The following is a 21468-nucleotide window of genomic DNA, read 5'->3' on the forward strand; positions in this document are numbered from 1 at the left end:
AAAAAGAAGTAGCACTAGAAAATTGGTAGACACCTATTTATAGCAGCTGACGATTTTCTAGATAACATTTTATGAGCATCTGTCACAGTGTTCATCCCTGGAGTATCTGAGTACTTCAGATATGATGGCAATAGTGTATCAAGTGATTAGTGGAACTACTTATCAAAATTTCCAGAACACCTCTGGTATTTTAATATTCTTTGTCACAAACAGGTGGTTGATATCTATTCTGAAAGTCAGAATTACTTTTTGAAAGAAGTATTTCAGATCTTTTGTCTTTATTTTCTAGCTTTGATTTTATGCATAGAATATTTAGTGTGTTGTATTATTTATGGAAAATACATGCAAAATTTTTATTAATGTATTTGACTAAACAGGAAATTCAAATATTTACATTTTGGTAAACCACTTATTATTAAATAAAGAGCCAGAGGGGGAAATGAAACAATCTTCCTGTTCATTACTTCAATATTTCAGCTTTGCCTAAACTAGGTTCAAGATTTTTTTGTTTATTTTTAATGGGGAACTAATATTCAAAATAGATCTTTCTCGCTTTTGCAGTAAACAACAGATTCAATACCATATGCAAAAATAATAGAAATCAGACATCTAATAAACTTTCCAACTCTAGAAATTCAGTGAAATTCAGTGAAATAAACTGTTCTGTGAGTGACAAAGAATTTGCTTCCACAAATTAGTCTGCTAAATGTTATCAAGTTCAGTCTATGTCATGTCATTAGCACAGCTTACAAGTTGTTAGGAGCCTCTCTGAACATGTTTTCCAGCAGCTCTCAAACTTCTCATCTAAACACTAGTTGTAGCTATTCTTTTGTAAGCTTACATCTCCGTTATGGGTGTAAGTGGAGCAGCCTTTTTTTTTTTTTTAAGTCTTCATTAATAAACTGCAGAAGATGATGACAGGAAAGCAAATGCCATATCACTTAGTTGTCTGTTGGTCCTTATGTAATCACATTCTTGACATATTTCTGTTGACATTGTATGTCAGAAAATCAAGGTTTGAATGACTGCTCCTGTAGGTTTTCCTGTTAAAAATATCTTACAGTATGTATGTGCCAGAGTGCATATTTAATCAAGCATGATATATTTTATCCCATTTACCGATTCCTCCTCCCATGCTCAACACCAAATTCCTGAACTTACTGTGCTTTTTTAAATATTTGGATCTTCTTTCCTTGCCCCACTTTTTTCCTGCAACTGTTATATTTTCCCATAGACATGCCTGTCTTCTTTCTCCTGATCCATGTATCCCCAATAATAAAAGGCAAATGAATATTTCTAATATTCATATGTTCAGGAGTTAGGCAGTAATTTCACACCTCCCTTTCGTTATGCTTCAAAAATAGACAAACTTTTTCCATTTCAAGAGAGGTATTAGTCTCTGGACACGATATGTAACACATCATAAGGCACAATATAAATTTAGCTACTTGAAATACCCGTTGACTAGAAATATTAAGAGGCCACACCTAGAGGGTCCTGGCCCCTCCTGCATACAATGCACTTTGCTGCTCCCCTATAAATTGCTTTTGTCCCAGGCATATTGTACAGTGTAAATGACTCACTAAGTGCTTTGGAAATTCTGTGCCAGATCCTAAGCTGGAATAAATCAGAGTACCTCTGCCAAAATCAATCAAGCTATGCCAATACACACCAGTTAAGCTAAACAATTGGTTGGAAAATAAAATAATTGTCATAGAAGGATCTAGTTCCTGCCAAAGAAATTAGATTTTCAAAGCTCTGCCTTCATATTTGTTTAGGAAACCTGTTGTTTCCTAAACGTAGTAGAAGAGACTACTCCATAGTAGTCTCTTCTATTCCTATCACTCAGATTTCAAGCTAAAAGGAGATAAGCTGCTGAAGATCCTATACTAACCAGCTGAATAGCAATTCTTTATTAGAAAAACAGCTAGTAAATATCAGTATGAACCAGTTCTGTAGAGAACATGCTCTGACTGTTGGATGATAGCAATTAACTATTACATCTGTACTTTAATATTGAGGTAAGAGGTACTCTTTTCAGAATAAAGGACTACGTTGCACAAGGAAGATACATATTATTACTTATGCAAACATATATTTGCATCTTTATATGGGATAATAGCGACCACCTCAATAATTCCACCATTAAAGAATGTTGTACTGCCTTTTTTTTTCCTGATGGATTTATTTTGGGTTTTATTTTAATAAACACCTGTCAGCTATAACTGGTCACTTCTTGATCTAAACATTTTTACTTGGCTTTTTTCCTGTATACATCACAGCAGGAGGCTGAGTTCAGGAAGTCAGTGCATAGATTAGGGGCAGCATAGAAGCAGGAGAGGAGGTGTTTGTTTGTAGGAGGTGTGAATAAGTGGATAGTTGAAGGCTGGTATCACTGACATAGAAAAAGGTGCAGAAAAAAAGTGACAGGAACAGACAAACAGTCTTATTGCTGCCAAGGTTCTTGAAAACAAGAATAAGAAATTTAAGGTTGGCATGAAGCAATCCAGAGAAACAGGTAGTGAATCAAAAGGGAAGGGCAAGGAAAGTGACGTTCACTGCTTAGAATTGTCAATTCTTTGCAACAGATCACCGAGAAGACATGATAAATGTAAGTGTGCCGTTGAGTATGGACATCACATATCTTCCCATGAAGACACTCCACAACAGACAGCTTCCCTGGAGAGGTGTGGAAGGTGACCCTTTGCAACACAGACATTTCTCAGTAGATGTGACAAAAGTTTTTCAGTTCTTCTGTATTTAGGTTTACAAATATAACAGGTGCCACACCAGAATCAGCTTTCCCTCTCCACCCCAAACTCTCATGAACGTAACAGGGACCTGTGAGATTGGCTGGCCTTTCTGAATGTTAATTGCCTTTCAGAGACTAAGCCAGTCCTGGATTTTTTTATAATCAGAGAAACATCAGCCTCTTTTAGTTTGGGAAAGGAAATTGAAGTGTTCTGGGGGATGATGCAGAGCTAACCAAGATCTCCAAAATCTAGAAAGGGTCTTTAACAGAGAACTTCTCTTCAGGTAAAGTGCGAGTACAAATTGTAAGACAGATGGAATTTTTAAAAAGCTTTTTTTAGCAAGAGCAGTGCTTTAAAGGAAGCCATTGCAGCAATGATATATCTAATTTAACGTCTTCTGTAGCAGTCAACCTATGCCTCACTCCAGCACTTGAGACAGAGGGTAAAACCCCACACAGGCTGTGGTTTGAAGTGGGGAGCATTCAGCTTTTCTTTGAGAGAGACTCCTTAGAGCAAAAACACTGCAATAGGTGGAATGGTCCCTCAGCCTGACCTGCTCAGGACACAGCCTGGGAATGTTTCAAAGGTTCACCAAACCTTGTGTGCTTCACTGGGTCTGTAGTCCCAATCCCACTGACTCCCAGAGTCCTCCTGTCCCCGTTATGGCATTTTGCTGCAAGGGTCTGACTTAAGAATTACAAGCCAGAGTTTCAGTACAGCTATTACATGAGTTAATTCTTATCCTGTTCTTGAAATGCTATAACAATATTGCAAGAAAGGTATGTTATTTTTCTGGTCATAATATGGTGATATTGACAACCATGAACACTGACTATATTCAAGAGATCTAACCACTAAAACACACCCCCATAGATAAAATAATAATAATAATAATAATAATAATAATAATAATAATAATAATAATAAAACCAGTCACCTTTTTACCAGAAAACTGTAGTTGTTCTTGTAACATAAGATACTCCGCTCCATTTAGTCTTGCGCTCTCTACTGAATACATTGTGGCCCAGTACAAATAGCCATTTACTGAATCCACTACTAGATCCTTCACTGGGAACACAACATGAGCCACAACATCCATATGGCCTCCCAGTAGTGATTTACTGTAGATCTAGGGACAAAAGAATTGCTTTTAGCATCACACCTAAATCATCAGTCATGATCAATTGAGTATACATAAGTGACTTTTCCACAACTATTCATCAAAAGCTTATGCAAGCCTTAGGCTTTCAAACCTAAAACCTTTTGCATTCAAAGTATAAGGATGAAGAATAAGGTAAAATGATTAGTTAATGTTTGTCAAAAAGTAACAAAAGAAAAAGCTGAAATATCTCTTCCCCTTGGCTTTCCCAGTTTTAGCAGCCTTCTGTCTGACAGAGCTTCTCACCCACTCCATATTCACTATTCACAAGTGTAAATGAGGGTGCAAGGCAGTGTGAAATCTGGCCTCTTAGCTCCCGTTTTTAAAACAGCTTCTGACTTTACACTTACAAGAAATGAAAGGCATAATTTTACAGCACTGCATAAATTAGCACTGCAATATTGAAGTTGGATACCTTTTAAATAATTCACATGTCAATGTTCCTGATATGAGAGTGTACAAAGTGCAATTGTAATTATTTTTTTGTCTGCAGTGATCTGCAAAACATCACAGTACGGAGGCCAGTCTCGAAAATCTCTGTGTAAACAAATCATGTCAAATTAGATTAAAATAAAGTCCACCTACTTCTGAGCTGAGATCAACTTGGCAGCCTCCATTTTCACAATCATCACTTATTTTTACAATGTTGAATTCAACAAAACGTGTTTGATTTGCCTGTTTCGCACCTGGAGTTCAGTATCCTGCCTTAGTGAATATTAGTGAACATTTTACCCTGAACTTTTGTATAACTCTGGAAAATCACATAAGGGAAGAAAGGCCTCCTTGTTCCACACTATAATAAGGTCCAAATGCATCTCAGGTTGCAAGAAGTAAGGATCATCTTCCCAAAGACTGTTGTACAGTCTTTCTTATTGACCTCAGGGTTTTTTTCCTTTTAAGAAGTGCAACTATACCTACCGTATTTACTTTGCCAGCCCAGTACAAGCATTGACCCAACCAATCAAAAGCCAACATCCTTGCATTTCTGATGTCAGACACATAAGTATTCTCAGTGGTAACGTCTCTTTTGTTCAGTGACCAGGTCTGAACTTCCCCCATGGAATTAATCCAATAAAGAGTGTCATTATACCAGTCGAGGTCTTCAAGAAAAAAGGGAAGATATTAAGCATTTCACAAATATGTAAATAAAACCCCATATATTTTTAAAGAATAAAAAGTAGCCAGACACTTCAGTTTTTTAAAAATCAATACAAATGAACAGTTAGGCTCAGTTAATATGAAGATAGAGACTTCCTTATAGGAATACAATGTACATATATAGTCTGTATATAGTTGTCCTGGGTTGAGCAACACAGGACTAACTTGTCTTCTAATACCAGGAAAACTGAACTTTTAGAAGACTCTAGTGTCTGAATTTATGAAAATATTTACATAAAGCCAGCTAGGCTATGTGGGATTCAAGGTCTCAGTGTTTTTGAGCCTTGACAAGGGCAGGGATGAGGAGGAGCGAGGCCTGGGCATTTGACCCAGGCTGGTCAACAGGATTATTTCATGCTATGAACATCACATTCAATATAAATTAGAAAGTTTGCTGCATAGTTTATCTCTCCCCTGATGGCAGTGGTCCAGAGAACTCCTGGCCCCAGTGCTGGAGCCCTGAGCCCTTCTCTTCCTCCCAAAGCCATTGCACTCACAGTGTCTGACATTTGCTGTCCACTGCTGGGAGTATACAGCTTCCTATCGTTATAATTGGCTGAGCATAATTCTTATATATCTTAAATTAGTATCAGGATTAATACTGGTTCTTTATTATTATTGTTAATTATTTAGTCTTATCCTATTAAACCTATTTATATTTCAACCCTCATGTTTCCTTGCTTTCCCCAATTCCCCTTTCCGTGTGGGGAGAGGTCATCAGGTGATAGAATAATTGTCTAAATGACAATAAATTTTTATGGGTTTTCTCAAAATCATAACAAAAGTGCATATATCGCCCTGATGATTATGAATGTATGACATATATTGTGATGCTGGAGGCACCTCAATTTAGTTTAGGGAGTTGATTTTAGCTCTACTGTAACTGTGGTGATGTCAGTAGCATTTCACTAAGGATTAATTTGATCCATAAAGTAGAAAAAAAGAGGATGGACACAAAGGCTTGGCTCAGTGAAGTTGCTTCACTGCATGGCACTGCATTCAAGCCTAGACTGCTGCAATGAAAGCTTTTGTCTTCCAGTTCTGTTAATGAAATTTATGGAGAGCTAATAAATGCCAACAAGTCTGTAGCAGCAGCATGCAGGTTGTTTAGTATTTACCTGAAATATTTCCTATATGATGATAGAGGAGTTCTCCTGGCCCATAGCTATCCAACCGCTGCTTCCAGAGCCCTTCAGCCCCCACTGCCAAAATATATGGTTCTTCTTCAACTGAGAAAGAAGTAAAACTGCAGTTGTGCACACCAATAAGCAATCAATGTATATTTGCATTTCAATAGCAGGGGTTTCTGTTTCTGGAAAGTTACAGAAGCACCATTAAAACTGCCTCTACACCAAGGAATAATGGACAAAGAAAGGCATGAAAATTTCACAAATTGAGAAACACGGAGATTCAGGGCAGGTTCAGATCTAGAACAATAAGGCAATTAGGAACCCTATTAGATGCCTAAAAATCACTGTGGGTTTGGCCCTGGCCTTACCAAAGTCAGACAAAAGTCACCCCTAATCTCAGATGCCAGTACAGTGCCTTAAGTTGAAAGCACTTTTCCTCTCAGACATAGGTTATTATGGGTGAACTACATTTCAAAAAACATTCCAACGATCTACAAATCTCAGATATCATGCACACTTCCATTTCCCCCATTATCTATGATAAAACCAAGGATTTTCAGCTTTTAGTGAGCCTGCACTTTCTCAAAAACTATCATTAACTCCCAAGGCACTGCTCAAACCACTTCATCATAGAAAGTGTTTTACAGAGCACAGGAAAGGAATAAAGCCTCTCATACCCCTTTATTTGATAGTGTACCAAATAATGTGTTTGATAGTGTTTTAGCAATATAAAAATGTATATAAGTAATAATAATAAATGCATAATACCATTATTGTGCTTTGAGAATCTTACTACTTTAATTAAAAGCAAATTTCCTTATCTTGTATTCTTTAATGTTTCTAAGACAGTCCTTTCTGTGCCACTCATTTTGCAGTCTTTGTCTGAAGCCTGGGCCACACCAGGTAGAAAGCTGTATGCATAACTTGTTCTTCATTTCTCCTGGGTGATAAAGCAATTCTCACCTTCCTCTTTCTCACCTTCTTCTAAAGTTGTGCCTCTAAATGACTCCGACCATGGCCCTTCACCGGCAGGAGACACAGCTCTGACTGACACTTCATATGCTGTGAAGCTGGCCAGCTCCTTCACTGTAAACCTGGTGTCACTAATGTTTGAGACAACCCATTCCTCCTCAGATGGATGCTGAGATGACACTTTCACATCATAGGTCCAGTTCTGCCAAGCAGATAGACCTGTGAGATGCAAACAATCATGTTATTACAGAATAGATGGTTGTGACAGAAGATACACATCCTTTGAAAAAAACTGTACATTGGAGAACTCATTTCAAAAATGCCAGTTTCAATGGAATTAGGAAAGGGATAAATTAAAAGATTACTCTTTCCAGCTCTGGGACCCATCAAGAGTAGTGGCTTATCCCCCATGAAGAATGAAGTTGGAAGAACCAAAATTTTCCCCAGCCAGGTAATTTTCTGGTGTTCAAAGACACACGCACAGAGGACAGAGACCATAGCACAGTCACTGCCCAAAAGCCAGTACATCTCTGGCATGCATTTTCTGTGTGATATCAGCAACCAACATTACTGCTACTCCATACCATACTTAAGATGGAGCCTTGCTTAAAAGTCTTTGTAGATGACAAATGAGTTACCAATATAAACTTGTATTCATTTAGTCAGACAATTTAGCTACTTTACCAGCAAATCTTGGGTTAAATTTTTCAAACTGAGGTAACGCCACGTCTTCCAACAGGATTGGCTACTGAAGTCACCAAAGACCAGATAGGGAAAAGGGAAAACAGGAAGTTATTCCTCTAGAAAGGAAAGGACTTTCAGGAAGAAACAACTGAACTTACTTGTTCCAATAGTGGGTTCAGGTGGTCTCCAGCTGATCACAGCTTGGTCCAACCCAAATAGTGCCATGACAAGCCGAGGCAGAGTTGGTAAAGGAAAAGGCTGAGTTGATACCCCATAGAAAAGCAAATTTCCAAAGCCAAAGTACTCTGGATTTTCCAAATTGCAATCCACAACATATTCGTTGAAGCTAGAACTCCCCACTGGAGAGACCTCCTCATGGAAAACTGCCCAGCCGTCTGTGACAGTAAATGCGTTATTCTCATAAACAAAGCTCTTCAAGTCACTAAATGGCACATGTGATCGCAGTGTGTGAAATTCTGAACCATCAAGGAAACCTGACACAAAGGCCTGATCTGTTTTGTTGAAGAAAATAATTCTCTTAGATTGGAAGTTGATCATGAAGTCTCTCAGAGTGCTGGATTTCACTACCGGTGAAGCTGTGGAGGCAGTGCCAGGAAAGAGTGGAAGGTTTGCTCTGTATATGCCATCCTCCAGAAGACAGAAAATATAGCTGGCCATGGAGCAAAATAGACCCAAATAACTACAGTGCAAGAACTTTGTAGAGGAGTCACAAATATTTTAACAGCTCAGAGATGTACCTGTCTTTACAAAGACAATAGGAAAATGCTTTTTGTCTTTACACCAACAATAGGAAAATGCTTTGGGCGCTATTAATATATATCCTAGCAGAATTAAACACATCACTTTTTACTTTCTGGGGATTTGACTGGCAGATTGTTGGAGAATATTCTTCCATAATACCTCACTTATTAATCATGGACATTTAAAATGCATAGAACTTCATATTCATAAAAAAACTGAATGTCTGAAAACCAAATTTCTGCACTGGAAATACTTTATCTCCTCTGCTAACACCCTGGGGAAGAAAATGCAGAAAACAGCACTGCATAGTGTCACTCTTGTTCCAATTGTTTTGTAGTTTGTTATTTGTTGCCAATCGCACTTTTGTTTTGGTAAGGAAGGAGTTTGAAACAGGAACCTAGATGACTAATGAAGTGAAGAAAATTAGAGAAGAGCTTTATAGCACCTTTGACACCAAGTGCTCAAAAGGAGTACACTTACCCATTATAGGGATCAGCTATAACCTTCTTAGGGAATGTCACATAAAGAGGAGTGATGTCTTCAGCTGCTGTGCAGTTCTCTAAATGGCAAACATGTATCTGGGGAATGAGAAGAAAAACTGGTGATGCATTCATGGGGCATTTGCTAATGAGCAACCAAGCTGACCCAAGATTCCTTCAGGGGAACTAGACAATGAAACACCTCTCTCACAATCCTAGGTTCTTCTGGGCTCCTGATTTGTCGTTCATCTGAGTATAACACTTGTACACAAGTACAAATGCATCCATGACAGCTTACCCTGAAGGACCTGTCTGTCAGTCACCCTCCCCTTAACTTCCTATCTCTAAGCTGGAGGGAAAAGCCCAATTTGGGGGGTATAGGCAAACTATACTTTGAAAATTATCCAGCAGGGAAAGGAAAAGAGGGAAGGAAGTGCTTTTCTGATCCTGGGAGCAATACCTTGGGTCTTCTCTAACCTGCAATGGATTCAGAAATCCCTGCCATCAGTCTGTTCATCTACAGCTCAGTACTGCTTTTCCTGCTCCCTGAGCAGTAAGTGAAAAATCAGACGTGGCAAGAGGACTGAAAAAAAAAAAAATCCCCTAGTAACCATTTAGGGCAGCTTCCTAGTCCTTTGTGCAGTAGAGGACTACAAAGGTACATGCAAAGTCTGACCATTACTGTAATTGAAGTTTTATGAGTAGACAATCAAGTGCAGGGTTGATCTACATATTTAGTTCCAGTTAAAACTGTTGTAATCTGAGTTGTCATCACCGGTATGAAACACTTTCACTCTTGAACACTTTTAATCAATTATGAAGGGCATTATAACCACTAACAGAATAGGAACTGAACAGCAAGATGGAGAATCAAGTAACAGAAACAAAGTCGCTTATAGTGGTGTGTGAGGTGTCCTAAGGAGAAAAATAAGACAAGGAGCCAGAGTTCCATACAGCCCGTTTGCTTTAAATATGACCTGATATTCAAGCCTTTCTTCTTTTTTAATTCTGTGAAATATTAGAATGTTATTAAAGTAAAAAATCTATTTCTATAATTATATTTTGTGCATGTATATCTTTATATAAATCAGATTTTCTCATGTAAAATAAATCACAGTAATAGTTCAAATGAAACAAGAAATGAATTAAGCCCTAGAGCACTACCTTTTCATTCATGACAAAGTATATCCTCTGGTAAAGCCAGTCTACTGAGATGGACGTAATATTCCCCCAGCCAGCATAAAAGAGTGTTAGGTCAGATACATCAGACATATTTGCAGCTCCTTTCATCCAGATGGAATTTCCCTCAGAAAAATAGACGACTTGCTGATAAACATTCACAGAAATTCCTAAACATAGAAAGATATGTACACACAGATAATGTAAGAAATAAATTTCAGTTTTTCAGTTAGTTTTTCTACTTGCCTTAAAAAGAAGTATTTTTCAATCTGCAACCCAGCATCACTAGAGAAAAGTTAACTGGTTTTCTCCGGCACTTCCAGTCTTCTTTCAGATAATAAGGAAACTTTCCCATTTGCTATGTAAATGACATTATTATAGACAATTGCCCTTCAGAAAGGCAATCAGACAGAAAGAGGATATATAACATGCAAACCAACTGACACTGATTGCCCCTCTCCAGGGCAAACAGATGCAATTTGCATCTCCTCACAAAGCACCATTGACTTTAGAATTCAAGCTAGACATTATCTGTGCCATGCCTCTATTGTCAAAGGGTATTTAGTCAGGGGGAACATTAATTCTCTGGCATCGTTGTGGCTCTGTGAACTTCAGTAGATAAACTCAGATTTCCACACCGTCTCCAAGGTCCAAATACAGCACCAGCATAAATAAGAAACATTGAAGTGGAGAGTAATTTGAGATAACATGGTTGTCTGTTGACTTAGGCTACTAAATGCCTCATTATAGAGCTCTGTGCCCCAGACTAGCTAACACACTAGCATACTCTTCAGACAGTACCTTTTGACACTTTGTATTATTTAATTCCTAAGTTTGAACCACTTCACTTCCTCATATTCATTAATCATAGGGAAGCCTCTGCTTTGGCTTCAACTTACCTCAATTTAGATACCTACTACGTAAGAGTCCTACGTATGCAGTTCTGAATTAGCTGCATAGATTTAGTGAAGAAAAGTTTGCAATGGGGTGAACAATTCACCTTTGCCCAATGTCTGTCATTTCAAACAGGTCAAATCAGGTCCTGAAAGTTCCTATTTCTCCCCATTAACTATAAAGAGAGGCTAGATACTGTCTCAGGCTGAGGTGCATTCTGTCCTTGGTGAATGCAGAGGTCTAAGTCCAATTTGAAAGAAAAAGAGAGAGCCCGATCTGATTTTACCTGTAATGTGGTGTATAATATCATTTTGCAGGCACTGGGCTGCTTCAAGGAAATGTTCCATATATCTCTTCCTTAAAGACTGGTTTCTGGATAGGAAGAGCCATGTTGCTTTTTCCTTAACTAACAAAAGGAGAAATTTAGAATTAAGAGACACGACTGCAGCACAAAGAATGTTGCTAGCTCAGATACATCATTAATAGACATGCATATGCACATGCACACATATATGCATGCGCATATTTATTTTTCCACTAGCAAGGACTGACTAAAACTTAAACTCTTTGAGTGTTGGAAGTGGATGGAGTTATTCATTACTGTGCCTTCTGGCTGCTCGCCCGGGCTGAGAATGCACTGCCTGAATTTCACGCCGTTTCCTGTAACAGCAGTGAGTCCCTAGTGAGGGAAAGTAAACTGGAGCAAATGAGGCCCACTGGGCTCCGAGGAAACAAAGGCACTAAGACATCCATGTCATTCCAAAATCCAATGGAAACGGGATATTTAACCCCCTTTAGCCTCTTTGAAAAGCTGAGTCAAACTAAAATATTAACCCACAGAGCTGGGAAAGAGCAAAGCAAGTATGTTTATTTAATATATTTCATCATGCTGACCAATGATTTTTTCAAGAAACGAGTAGTTTTCACAGATAAAGATGATAATGGGATAATATTATCTTCTTCAAAATTGATAATTATAAAATATAGGGTTTTTTTTTAACAAAGTCACAGATTTTAAAGTCAAGAAGGAAAGCTTTGGTCACATAAACTGACTTTGTTCTTATACAGGCCCAAGTAACTTACATCAAAACCTCTTCAGCAAATCCATACCTTCTGCCTGGGCTGTGCATAGCGCTGGGAAAGACAGCTAGTCTTGCTTCTGAATCTCAGATCCCTGAAAATCTAGCACATCCCCTGCTAAATTGATTCACCAGGTAGTTACCTTCATTTTAAAAAGTGGTACATTATTTCGAGTCCCTCTATTTTAAACAGCTGTCTGCTATTAGATATCATTTCCTCATATGAGGAGTATCACAAGACTGTAATCGCATGCTGTCTTAATTCATTCCTGAATAATCAGCATAGATTGAGCTTCATGCATTTCTCATGATGCACACACTGCAAGTCATTTCAGTAATGATCTCTCCAGAGTAGATTGCAAGAGGCCAATATCACTTCCTTATCTCTTTTCCAGTGACACTTCTTCCAATCTAGCCCAGAGTTCAGATTCTTTCCCTGACTTTTCTCAGGGCTTAGATCTACACAGCTCAGTACCTGATGCAGTAGCATTGTTTCTGACTGATACACGAGGAAGGGTTGCCTCTGTTCACGTTAGCACAGAGAAAAAGTGTGTTCCAGTGTAACTCATGGGAATCAACTGAAGTTTTAAGTAGTGACTAAGGGGAGGTGGGATGGTTCCAGTTCCATACCCCCAGACAGTGTGGTTTTTGGGGGGTAAGGTTGTTTGCTTGTTTTCTACCTTAAATTAATTGGTTGGTAATTAGCTTGACTTAATGAACTCAGTCAGATATACCAGTCTGGACATTTAATAAATGGCAGAAATGTTACAGCTCAGGGTCAGCAAACCTCTGTGGAGTCTCCAGATAAGGACATACCAGTGCTATTACAAAAAAAAAAAAAAAAAAAAAAAAAAAGTCATATTTTAAAAAACACCAGAGAAGCTAAAAGCTCAATTTCTCCAACCAATAGCAGAAGACCAGCGATTCAGAGACAGACTTAAAGTGTTTGCTAGAGTTGAGGAATTTCCAGGTGTTTGACAACTGGATTTCTTCAGGAGGAGGGGACCGTCTTGTGTTTTCATTCTAACCATACCTTTGGTAACATTGATTTCCTTCTCACTTGTGGTCTATCTCAACATTTACTTTTCTCTGGTGATTCTTTGAATAATACCTATAGTATATCATCACATTCATTATTAATTAGTTAATATAGTAAAATAAATACAGCTAGGAAAGAACAACAAAAATTTATATGATTTTACATATTTGGCATCAGATAACTGAGGATGTTTTGACAAAAGAGTTTCATATTAAGTATTTTATATTATTAGAAGAAATACATTTGTTTGTCACTGTTAAAATCTTATCTAGAAAAGGAAAATATGTCCTCTCAGTCACTGCTTCGGACCACTGAGGTTTTTCGTCTGTAGTACGACTCAGGCCTAATTTGTTTGGGCCTACCAGCATATCAGGCTGTTACCATGCTGGATAGCCCAATAGTGTCTACAGATAAAGAACAGAATTCCCTCTGATATGCTATTGACTCCACAGTGTACAACTCCTTGTCATGCACTGTTTACAGTCTAAATATTATTTTTTTCTGCCAGGTACATGGCAGCCCACCGAACGTGACTATGTCCCCAGGAACAGAGAGTGATAAGGCCTCTGCTACTCTTGTACCTTTGGATTCTGGGGTTGTGATGTTGGCTTCAGCAGGGGGTCCAGCACCAACCTCATTAACCGCCACAATACTGAACCTACGGCAAACCAAAGAGAAAGTGTATGGTTTGCAGGTTTCTTCTGAAAAATTGCTGGAGAAACACTTTATCAACTAGGGAAACTGCTACAGAAGTGCTTGACTTTCAGCAAATGCCCATTTAAACATAATGCTCTGGGAAATTGTAATAAAAATAAAACCAACCTGAATCTGAATCTGAATTCCCCAAAGGTGGGACAACAACAGAATCTTCTAAATTAAAATTCAAAATGGGGCCTCAGACTCAGAAGAGCAACTCAGTTTCATTTCAACAAAAGATCATGTTTAGTAGTGCAAGGAGAATGCAGGCCTTTGTGATAAATAGAAATTAGGAAATTTTTCCAGATGCTTAAAGAACTAGAGAAGACTACTCTGTCATTCCTTGAATATACTGAAAAGATGCCATACAAGCTTAAGAAAACAAAAACCAGCAGCTAAGAAAATGCAACCTGCTGGCCCTGTATCAAATTGCTTTTCCTTCCTCCCCATCTGACTTCCACAGAAACAGCCAATTCATCTGGAATAACTCCGTTATCCCAAGAAAGGTACCCTTGCTTTTGGCAAGAACATAATTAAAGAGCATAACTGTGCAGAAGTGGTGCTCAGTCATACCCTCTACTATCCAGGCAAGAAGCGCTATAGCACACTTGGCCATGTTGGTTATCTTTTCTTTTTGTACCTGTAAGTGGTGTTTGGGAAGGTCGAGTAGAACTGAAAGCTATGCCCCCTTGAGGCTCCCAGCAGTTCATGATTCTCACTGGTCAAGAGCAAGTTATACCCAACAATCAATCCATTGGGAAAAAGTGGTGGAGACCAACTAACTTCAACAGTGTTTGGACTTGAACTCTGAATATCTTTAATGACAGGAGCTGTCACAGGAGCTGCAAGAGACAGAAATAAGTGACTCTAGGATGGCATTTAAGATGTTAATTGTTTTCCTTTTTTTAGGTACCTTTTTAGGTTTCATACCTGTTAACTCATTTATACTGATAAATATGGTTAAGGACAGCATAAAATTTCAACAATGGTTAACTTTCTTTAGTGTCCAGGAAAATTTCACTCAAAAAGTTAATGTGTGCAAATTGTGCACAAAAGTATCCAATGTGCCCTCACAATTTTGACCATGTAGTTTTCTGTGCATGTTTTCAAAACTAAAAGTAGGAAGCAGCCCTGAATCTTCGAGTTCAAACAAAAAAGTTTGTAGTAGACAACATACATCATTCTGAAGATTAAGCATCAATGTTTTCTGTGAAAGAAACAACAGGGAAAATGAAATGTTTCTGATAGTGTCCTGAAAGATGTGACTAATAGTGTGATTCATTACCTCCAAAAGCGTGGGTTCGGTAACTGGGACTCGATGGAGAATGAAGCTGCAGCTGAGATGTGATGATCCAAACTACTCGAAACACATACTCTGTGAAGGCTTGAAGGTCTTTGACTGTATATGAAGTTTCAGATACTACCTAGATCAATGAACAAACACAATCTCTTTTCTTCTTCCTCCATTTGCAGTTACTATATAGGGTGTTATCAGGGCAAAAGAGGTCTCATACAACAATATACATATTTCAGGATACTAAAGTGCAGGGTCCTAAGCCTGAATAAGAGGAAATTCTGATAATTATTTTCACTACTTTCAGAACTTTTTCTGTTCTCTTTTATTCAGAACACGCTACCAAGTCTAAACAATGAGTGAATGGATGGAAGGATGGATGCAATATAATAATACATTTGAAGAATAAGGTAAAAAACTGAAAATAATAATGTATTATAGGCAATGTATTTTAAACTGTTCGTTTAAACAGGTTTAAGATCCAAAGCTCCTAGTTACTTCAAATGTTTATGGTCTGAAGTCATTGTTCCCCGCTATTTCACCAATGATTAATTCAGAAGAACTTCCTGCTTAGCAAATTATCTTTACCTTTGATTTGTGGCCCCAACTTGCCATGCTCTATAAATTAGTCCAATGATGGCAAGATAACAAGTGTACAATTGACGCAAAAGAACATAATATGAGAATAACCATACTGAGTCAGAACAAAGGTCTATCTAGCCAAGTATTGTGTCTTTGACAAGAACCAAAAAAATATCTCTAGGGAAAGGTATAAAAAGAAAGCAAGCATACAGTGATATTTCTCCTGAATACCCTCAGTCTTGGCATTTTACAAGCATGGCTCAACATGAAACAATGGTAATGTTTGCATTTAGTTTGCATTTAGTAGGACCCAATTTTTTCTTCCAGTAATTTTTCCAGTCACTTTTTGAACACCATTCAGTAATTTTAACAATTTAAATGTTAATATTTAGCAGTTTAAATTTAGTAATTTAATATCCACGTGTGCCAGGAAGCAGCTGAATGTCTTAACTACACACTCTGTGAGGAAATACCTCTGTTTGCTAGTTTTGAATCTGCTACCTGCTAGTTTCCATCAAGGTCCCTAGTTCCTATGTTGGAGGAAATGGAGAAAAATTGTCCGCTTCTCAGCTTCTCCATGTTAGTCATGATTTTGTACACCTCTTTCACGAGCCTAACGTTATCCAATGTTCTTCTAAAATAAAGTGAAGAGCAGAGACAACAAACATAACCAGTGCCCTGTAAGTACACTAAGAATCCCAAAATATTTTACCAATTTTAGCCAACTGCTAGAAAAAGATAAAGGAACCACTTAATCCACTAGTAAATTGCAGCCATTTCTGTTTCAAAATCTAGTTGTTACTTTCATTCCTCACATGGTTTCTGTTATGATTGCACTCTACTAATAAATTACCTTTATTTTTTTTTCCCTGTAAAATAGGGCTGGGTAAATAAAACCAAGAACCTATTTCCTTGCAAAGTAAAAGGAAGTGTCCTTCTTTACCTCTGTGTACCTCCAGTCCCCAGGGAGCCGATTGAACTTCCACTGGATAATATATTTCACCCCAGAGATGTTAGCTGGCTTCCATCCTAATGTGATATTGTGGCTTTCTATGGTAGATGCAAATGGTGCTGTAGGCTTGTTCAAGTAGTCTGAGAGGAAAATAAAATACAACAGTAAGAAAAAAACCTTTCATGGCAATTTCTGGGCCTTAAGGGTAAAACCCTATTACTCCACACATCTGAAAGCTGTGAAGCCAATAAAAACACAGGAAAAAATATATTTAAAATGTTGCTGAATATATCACATGACATTTTAAAGACAGTTTGATAAGTAAGCCTGAACTGGACCAAGCTCAGTGCAAGCAAATGTGACTAAAACTCTGTGCTTGGGTAAATGCACTTTTAGTTACAGGTACTTAATAAAATTGTGCTGAATAGAAACCTAGAGAACTTACGGGGGACTTCTGAAGAGATTTTCAAGAAGCCTATTTCAATAGCACTGTATTGGCCAAATTGTTCCCATATAAGTTGCAGGAGCTTTTTGCAATGATTTCAAGGTAGCAGGCAGGTCAAGGACAGGTGCTTGACAAATTATCATCTTAAACAGTTGAGATTAGATTTAAAAAGTCTCACGTCCATGAAACAAAGGGAAAATAGTTTTACTATTAGATAAAGTTAACTTCATTGTATTTCTTAAAAGCAAAAAGAGGAGTGGTAATTTTCTGATGAATAAAAACACTGAAGACATTCCTATTTTTTCAGAGAAATCCAGATAGCAGAACAAGCCTATAATATTAAAACTGAATATGACAGACTGTGAATCGGACAAAGAACTGTATTCAGACTTACTCTGTGCTTCAACTCCATATGCATCCTCTGCACGGCTACAGCCAAACTTACAGGAAACTGTCTGTGTAGGGTACAGAACTCACTGGTTAGTTTTGTGTAAAGGTAAACTTCCACCTAGAATTATGGAGACATATTTTAAATACATACAAACCCTGTGGAGATCATTACATTCATTCTAAAAAATAGCAGTTCCACAAACTCACTCCATAGAGCTGCCTGAGAGCCTTTCCATCATCTCACTGGGCACTGAATTAGGGTTTTCCTTCTTACACACTGTCATTTTGTGGAAATCACAAATACGGAGCAACATTAAAGTTGGAGATAGACTTCAGTAACAACCATGGAGTTAGGAAGTAATGGTGTTTAAGTTGTAAAAATGATATGTTCCACATGTTGGGTTTCACCCTTTCCTACTTCATTTATTTCCTATGAATGAGACGCATTCTTACTTCCAGTGAATTCCAGGCACACTCATACTTGCAGTGAATTTTCAAAATAGTTGAAATTAGTAATTTGTAAAAGCAGCCATGCCTAATTCACACTTCCTTGTTAGTAGTTACTCTTTCTGGTACAGTCATGTCTACAAGCTGCAAACATAATGAATACCCCAGGGCAGTGAGTTTTCCACACTCACATCCTAAGAACAGAAAACTCCCAAGAGTTTTCAGTTTAGTTAGGGAACACAGATATAGTGTTACCTTACTGTATAGTTAGAGAATTTAAGAAGAGGTAGCTTAAAAATTAAATGTAAGACTGAGTCTCCTGGAAAGCCAAAACTTTTAAGAAGTGATGGTTTGAGCTTTTCTAGACAGGCATTTAATTTGGGCTCATTTTATTCTGCAAGTTTATTCAACCTATAAAATCTTGAAGTTTGCTTCATACAGCAGCCACCTTTCAAGTGGTAATTAACCTTTAGAGCATTCAGGAGCAATTCATTATCTTAAGTGAGCAAATTTTTTTTAATTGCTCTTCCTGTCATTCTAGGATATACACTTCCGGCACCCTACAGAAACTGATAAGGCATGTTATTTCAGACAACAGAGTTGCAGTTGAGACAGATTTAAAAACTTGTTTAGCAGTATATTCCTACATATAATATCTCACATCTAGGCATTCAATGTCAAATGCAAGCACTTAAAAACTTTTTTCCAATGTTTTCATATTCAGAGAAATAAAATACTTCCAAGTGAATAGTCATGCCTGTTAGCAGGCAAAGATCTGGGTATCGGCAGGCATCAGTTATCAACTGTACACTGGAGCTTTCATTTACAACCAAGATTTGTTGAGCTTGTAGAGGATAATGTCCCCAGATTACATGCTGATTCATAGTGCCTTCTACTGTTAACTGTCTATTTAACACAGACTTTTATAACCATTTGGATTTTGTTACGTTTTTCTTTCTTCTTCTGATCTTTGTCTGAACCATAAATCCAATTTTCGCTTGAGGTAAGAGGATTACTAAAGCTGTGAGCCTTAGAAATTTTGAGGGAAATTTGCCATCTTCTCTGCCTGAAAACAAGAAATGCTCATATATTCTTGATCTATCAGAACTGCCCCTGTGTGACACAGATTCTGCTCTCTTTTCTTATGAGTTCAGTGGCACTCCTCTGTTCGTAGGTGAAAGGTAATATCCAAAAGGAGTAATACTACCAGATTTCAGTCCCAAGGTGTAGTCAGAGGACAGAGCTGAGCCAACACCAAAAGAAAAGTCACACTCCTATTCCCCCTCCTTTCCCCTATGGACTGCAATGACCAGATCCTCTGCAGGCAGAGACCTGGTGCTCGTCTGACCATGTCAAGTTAACCAGTTGATCCAGCAGAAAAATAATCCCACAGAAGCTCTTGCAGAGTTAATGAATTTAACTTGCACATTGGGTGACCAAACAAGCAACAAAAAATCCCAAAATCACCACCAAAAAAAAAAAAAAAAAAACCAAAACAAACCACCTTGACACTAGTTCTGTGTTTCTACAAAAGTCAGTTACTTCTTGGACTGTTCCTACACTCCAAAACCATCATTTAGCATATTTGTAAACCTTTGTCATGGTCATAATTTCACAGATTAAAAAGCATTAAAAAAAATCAACCCTTTCAATCAAATTCCAGCTTGCCAATGGGTTTGTGTCCTACCTGGGATTCCCTCCAACTCCTCCATTGCCTGCCTGAAGTGTGTTGCCCCCATCTGGGTACGACCTTCATACTGAGGCCTCAACAGTCCCAAATGTAATCCTGCAATCGTCTCATCCCCATCCTATCCTACACTCTATGTTCATGCTAAAAGGGCCCCAGAAAGGCACCGTCTCTTTAGCAGCACTTTGTTCCCTCATACTTACCACTGTAAATGCCAGTCCATCTGCAGCACAGACCAGGCACTCCCCATTTGAGACCACTTTCTAAAGGACAACACGTTGCCCTTTACTGAATTTCGTTTTACTTCATTTGGACTCTCTACCCAGTCGAAAGTGTGTCTTGTCTTCTACCTCCCACTCCTTTTTTCCACTTCTCACCAAGCTGGTGTCATACCAGCCTTAATAAGCATTCTCTCTGATTCATCTTTGATGGGATTAATGAAAAAAATGGATAGAACAAGACTCCTGTGAATGCCTAGAATGTAGTTTAAATAGGTCTGTACTGCGTTCCATACTGGTGTGATTAGTCTGCTTTCTCTAAAGCAATATTCTTTGCTACATGGCAGTTTTTAACACAAACATGTCTTTAGCCACTGTGCTGTAAAGAAAAGATTTGGGTACTTTACTCATTCTTCAGCTTTAGGAAGCACAAAACAATTAGACCTGGATTGATAAGTTTGTGTATCTACTTTGTATTTCTTAGCACTATATGGACACAGTAATCACTGAAATAATGATTTTTTTGTATTGATCTGATAGTATTTAACTTACCTCACATGTTCTGATGTATGTCTTATTCTGCCAAGAAGCAAATTAATAAAATGTAAGATTAGCATAAAAATAATCAGTGTTTCAAATAGATAATATCAATTAATTAGAAGTTTCTTACAGTGAAAGTACACTACAAAACCTTATCACTGGCAAATAATGACAGAAGAAAAACCCACACTTGAAAAACCAGAAGGTCAGCATTAAAGTGATGCTAAGGATGAACGAGCTTCAGGTGTTCAAGAGGTCCAGAAAAAAGAGCAGTTTAAAAACTATGATGCCAGTTGTCCCAGATCAATGCTAATTCTTAACCATCTGGTTCAGTAAAAGCAAAAAAATCAATCTGGTAGAGACCATGTGCTTCATTTAAATCTGCATACAACTCTGAGACAGGCCTCAGTAGAGTAAAATCCTGCAAAGCACTAGTCCTTTGCCATTGCCTGAAAATCTGGATGAGTGGTTGAGTTTAATGTACTGTAAAATGTCCCCACATTTTGAGAAACAATAAAACTTTTGATATTACAGGTAACTCCCAGGTCATGAATTATTAGCTTCCTAAAAGAGGATTTATAAACGTACTCAGAGAAAATACAGACATCTGTATTTTTTACATCTTTTCATAGAAAAGTATTACAAAGTATTACATCTTTTCATAGAAACACTGCTCTGGTTAGTTTTTCCACATCTGCCATTGGATAAGGTACTTGATGGACTGGAAATAAGAACTATAGAGCCAAAGTTAAGGCAATACTCACACATTTCAGTGGACAATTGATTTGTACCATTGCATTCCAAAACTGACATCCCTGTGTGCACTGCAAAGACAGACGGTGCCTTTAAAAAGGACTTTGAAAGCACATTTTTAAAGAGAAGGGATACTCCAGCGGTAAGGGTGAGAAAAATAGTTCAATTTCCAGCTA

The 21468-nt window shown here is 37.9% G+C and overlaps 1 protein-coding gene across 1 annotated transcript in view; it reads right to left on the reverse strand.

Annotated features, from left to right (window-relative positions):
• Window positions 1-21468, reverse strand: part of ROS1 (ROS proto-oncogene 1, receptor tyrosine kinase) — a 71889-nt gene that overhangs the window by 46927 nt on the left and 3494 nt on the right. Inside the window, exons 3-17 of the mRNA XM_074150395.1 lie at window positions 21304-21363; window positions 20552-20578; window positions 17652-17712; window positions 16804-16952; window positions 15270-15408; window positions 14625-14826; window positions 13870-13946; window positions 11457-11576; window positions 10262-10446; window positions 9099-9196; window positions 8015-8526; window positions 7179-7391; window positions 6189-6299; window positions 4831-5012; window positions 3691-3882 (exon numbers count right to left, since the gene is read on the reverse strand). Of these exons, the coding sequence (XP_074006496.1) occupies window positions 3691-3882; window positions 4831-5012; window positions 6189-6299; window positions 7179-7391; window positions 8015-8526; window positions 9099-9196; window positions 10262-10446; window positions 11457-11576; window positions 13870-13946; window positions 14625-14826; window positions 15270-15408; window positions 16804-16952; window positions 17652-17712; window positions 20552-20578; window positions 21304-21363 (2328 nt within the window). The remainder of the gene's footprint in view (window positions 1-3690; window positions 3883-4830; window positions 5013-6188; window positions 6300-7178; window positions 7392-8014; window positions 8527-9098; window positions 9197-10261; window positions 10447-11456; window positions 11577-13869; window positions 13947-14624; window positions 14827-15269; window positions 15409-16803; window positions 16953-17651; window positions 17713-20551; window positions 20579-21303; window positions 21364-21468) is intronic.

Source organism: Numenius arquata, chromosome 7, assembly GCF_964106895.1.
Source record: "Numenius arquata chromosome 7, bNumArq3.hap1.1, whole genome shotgun sequence".
NCBI classification, from domain to species: domain Eukaryota; kingdom Metazoa; phylum Chordata; class Aves; order Charadriiformes; family Scolopacidae; genus Numenius; species Numenius arquata.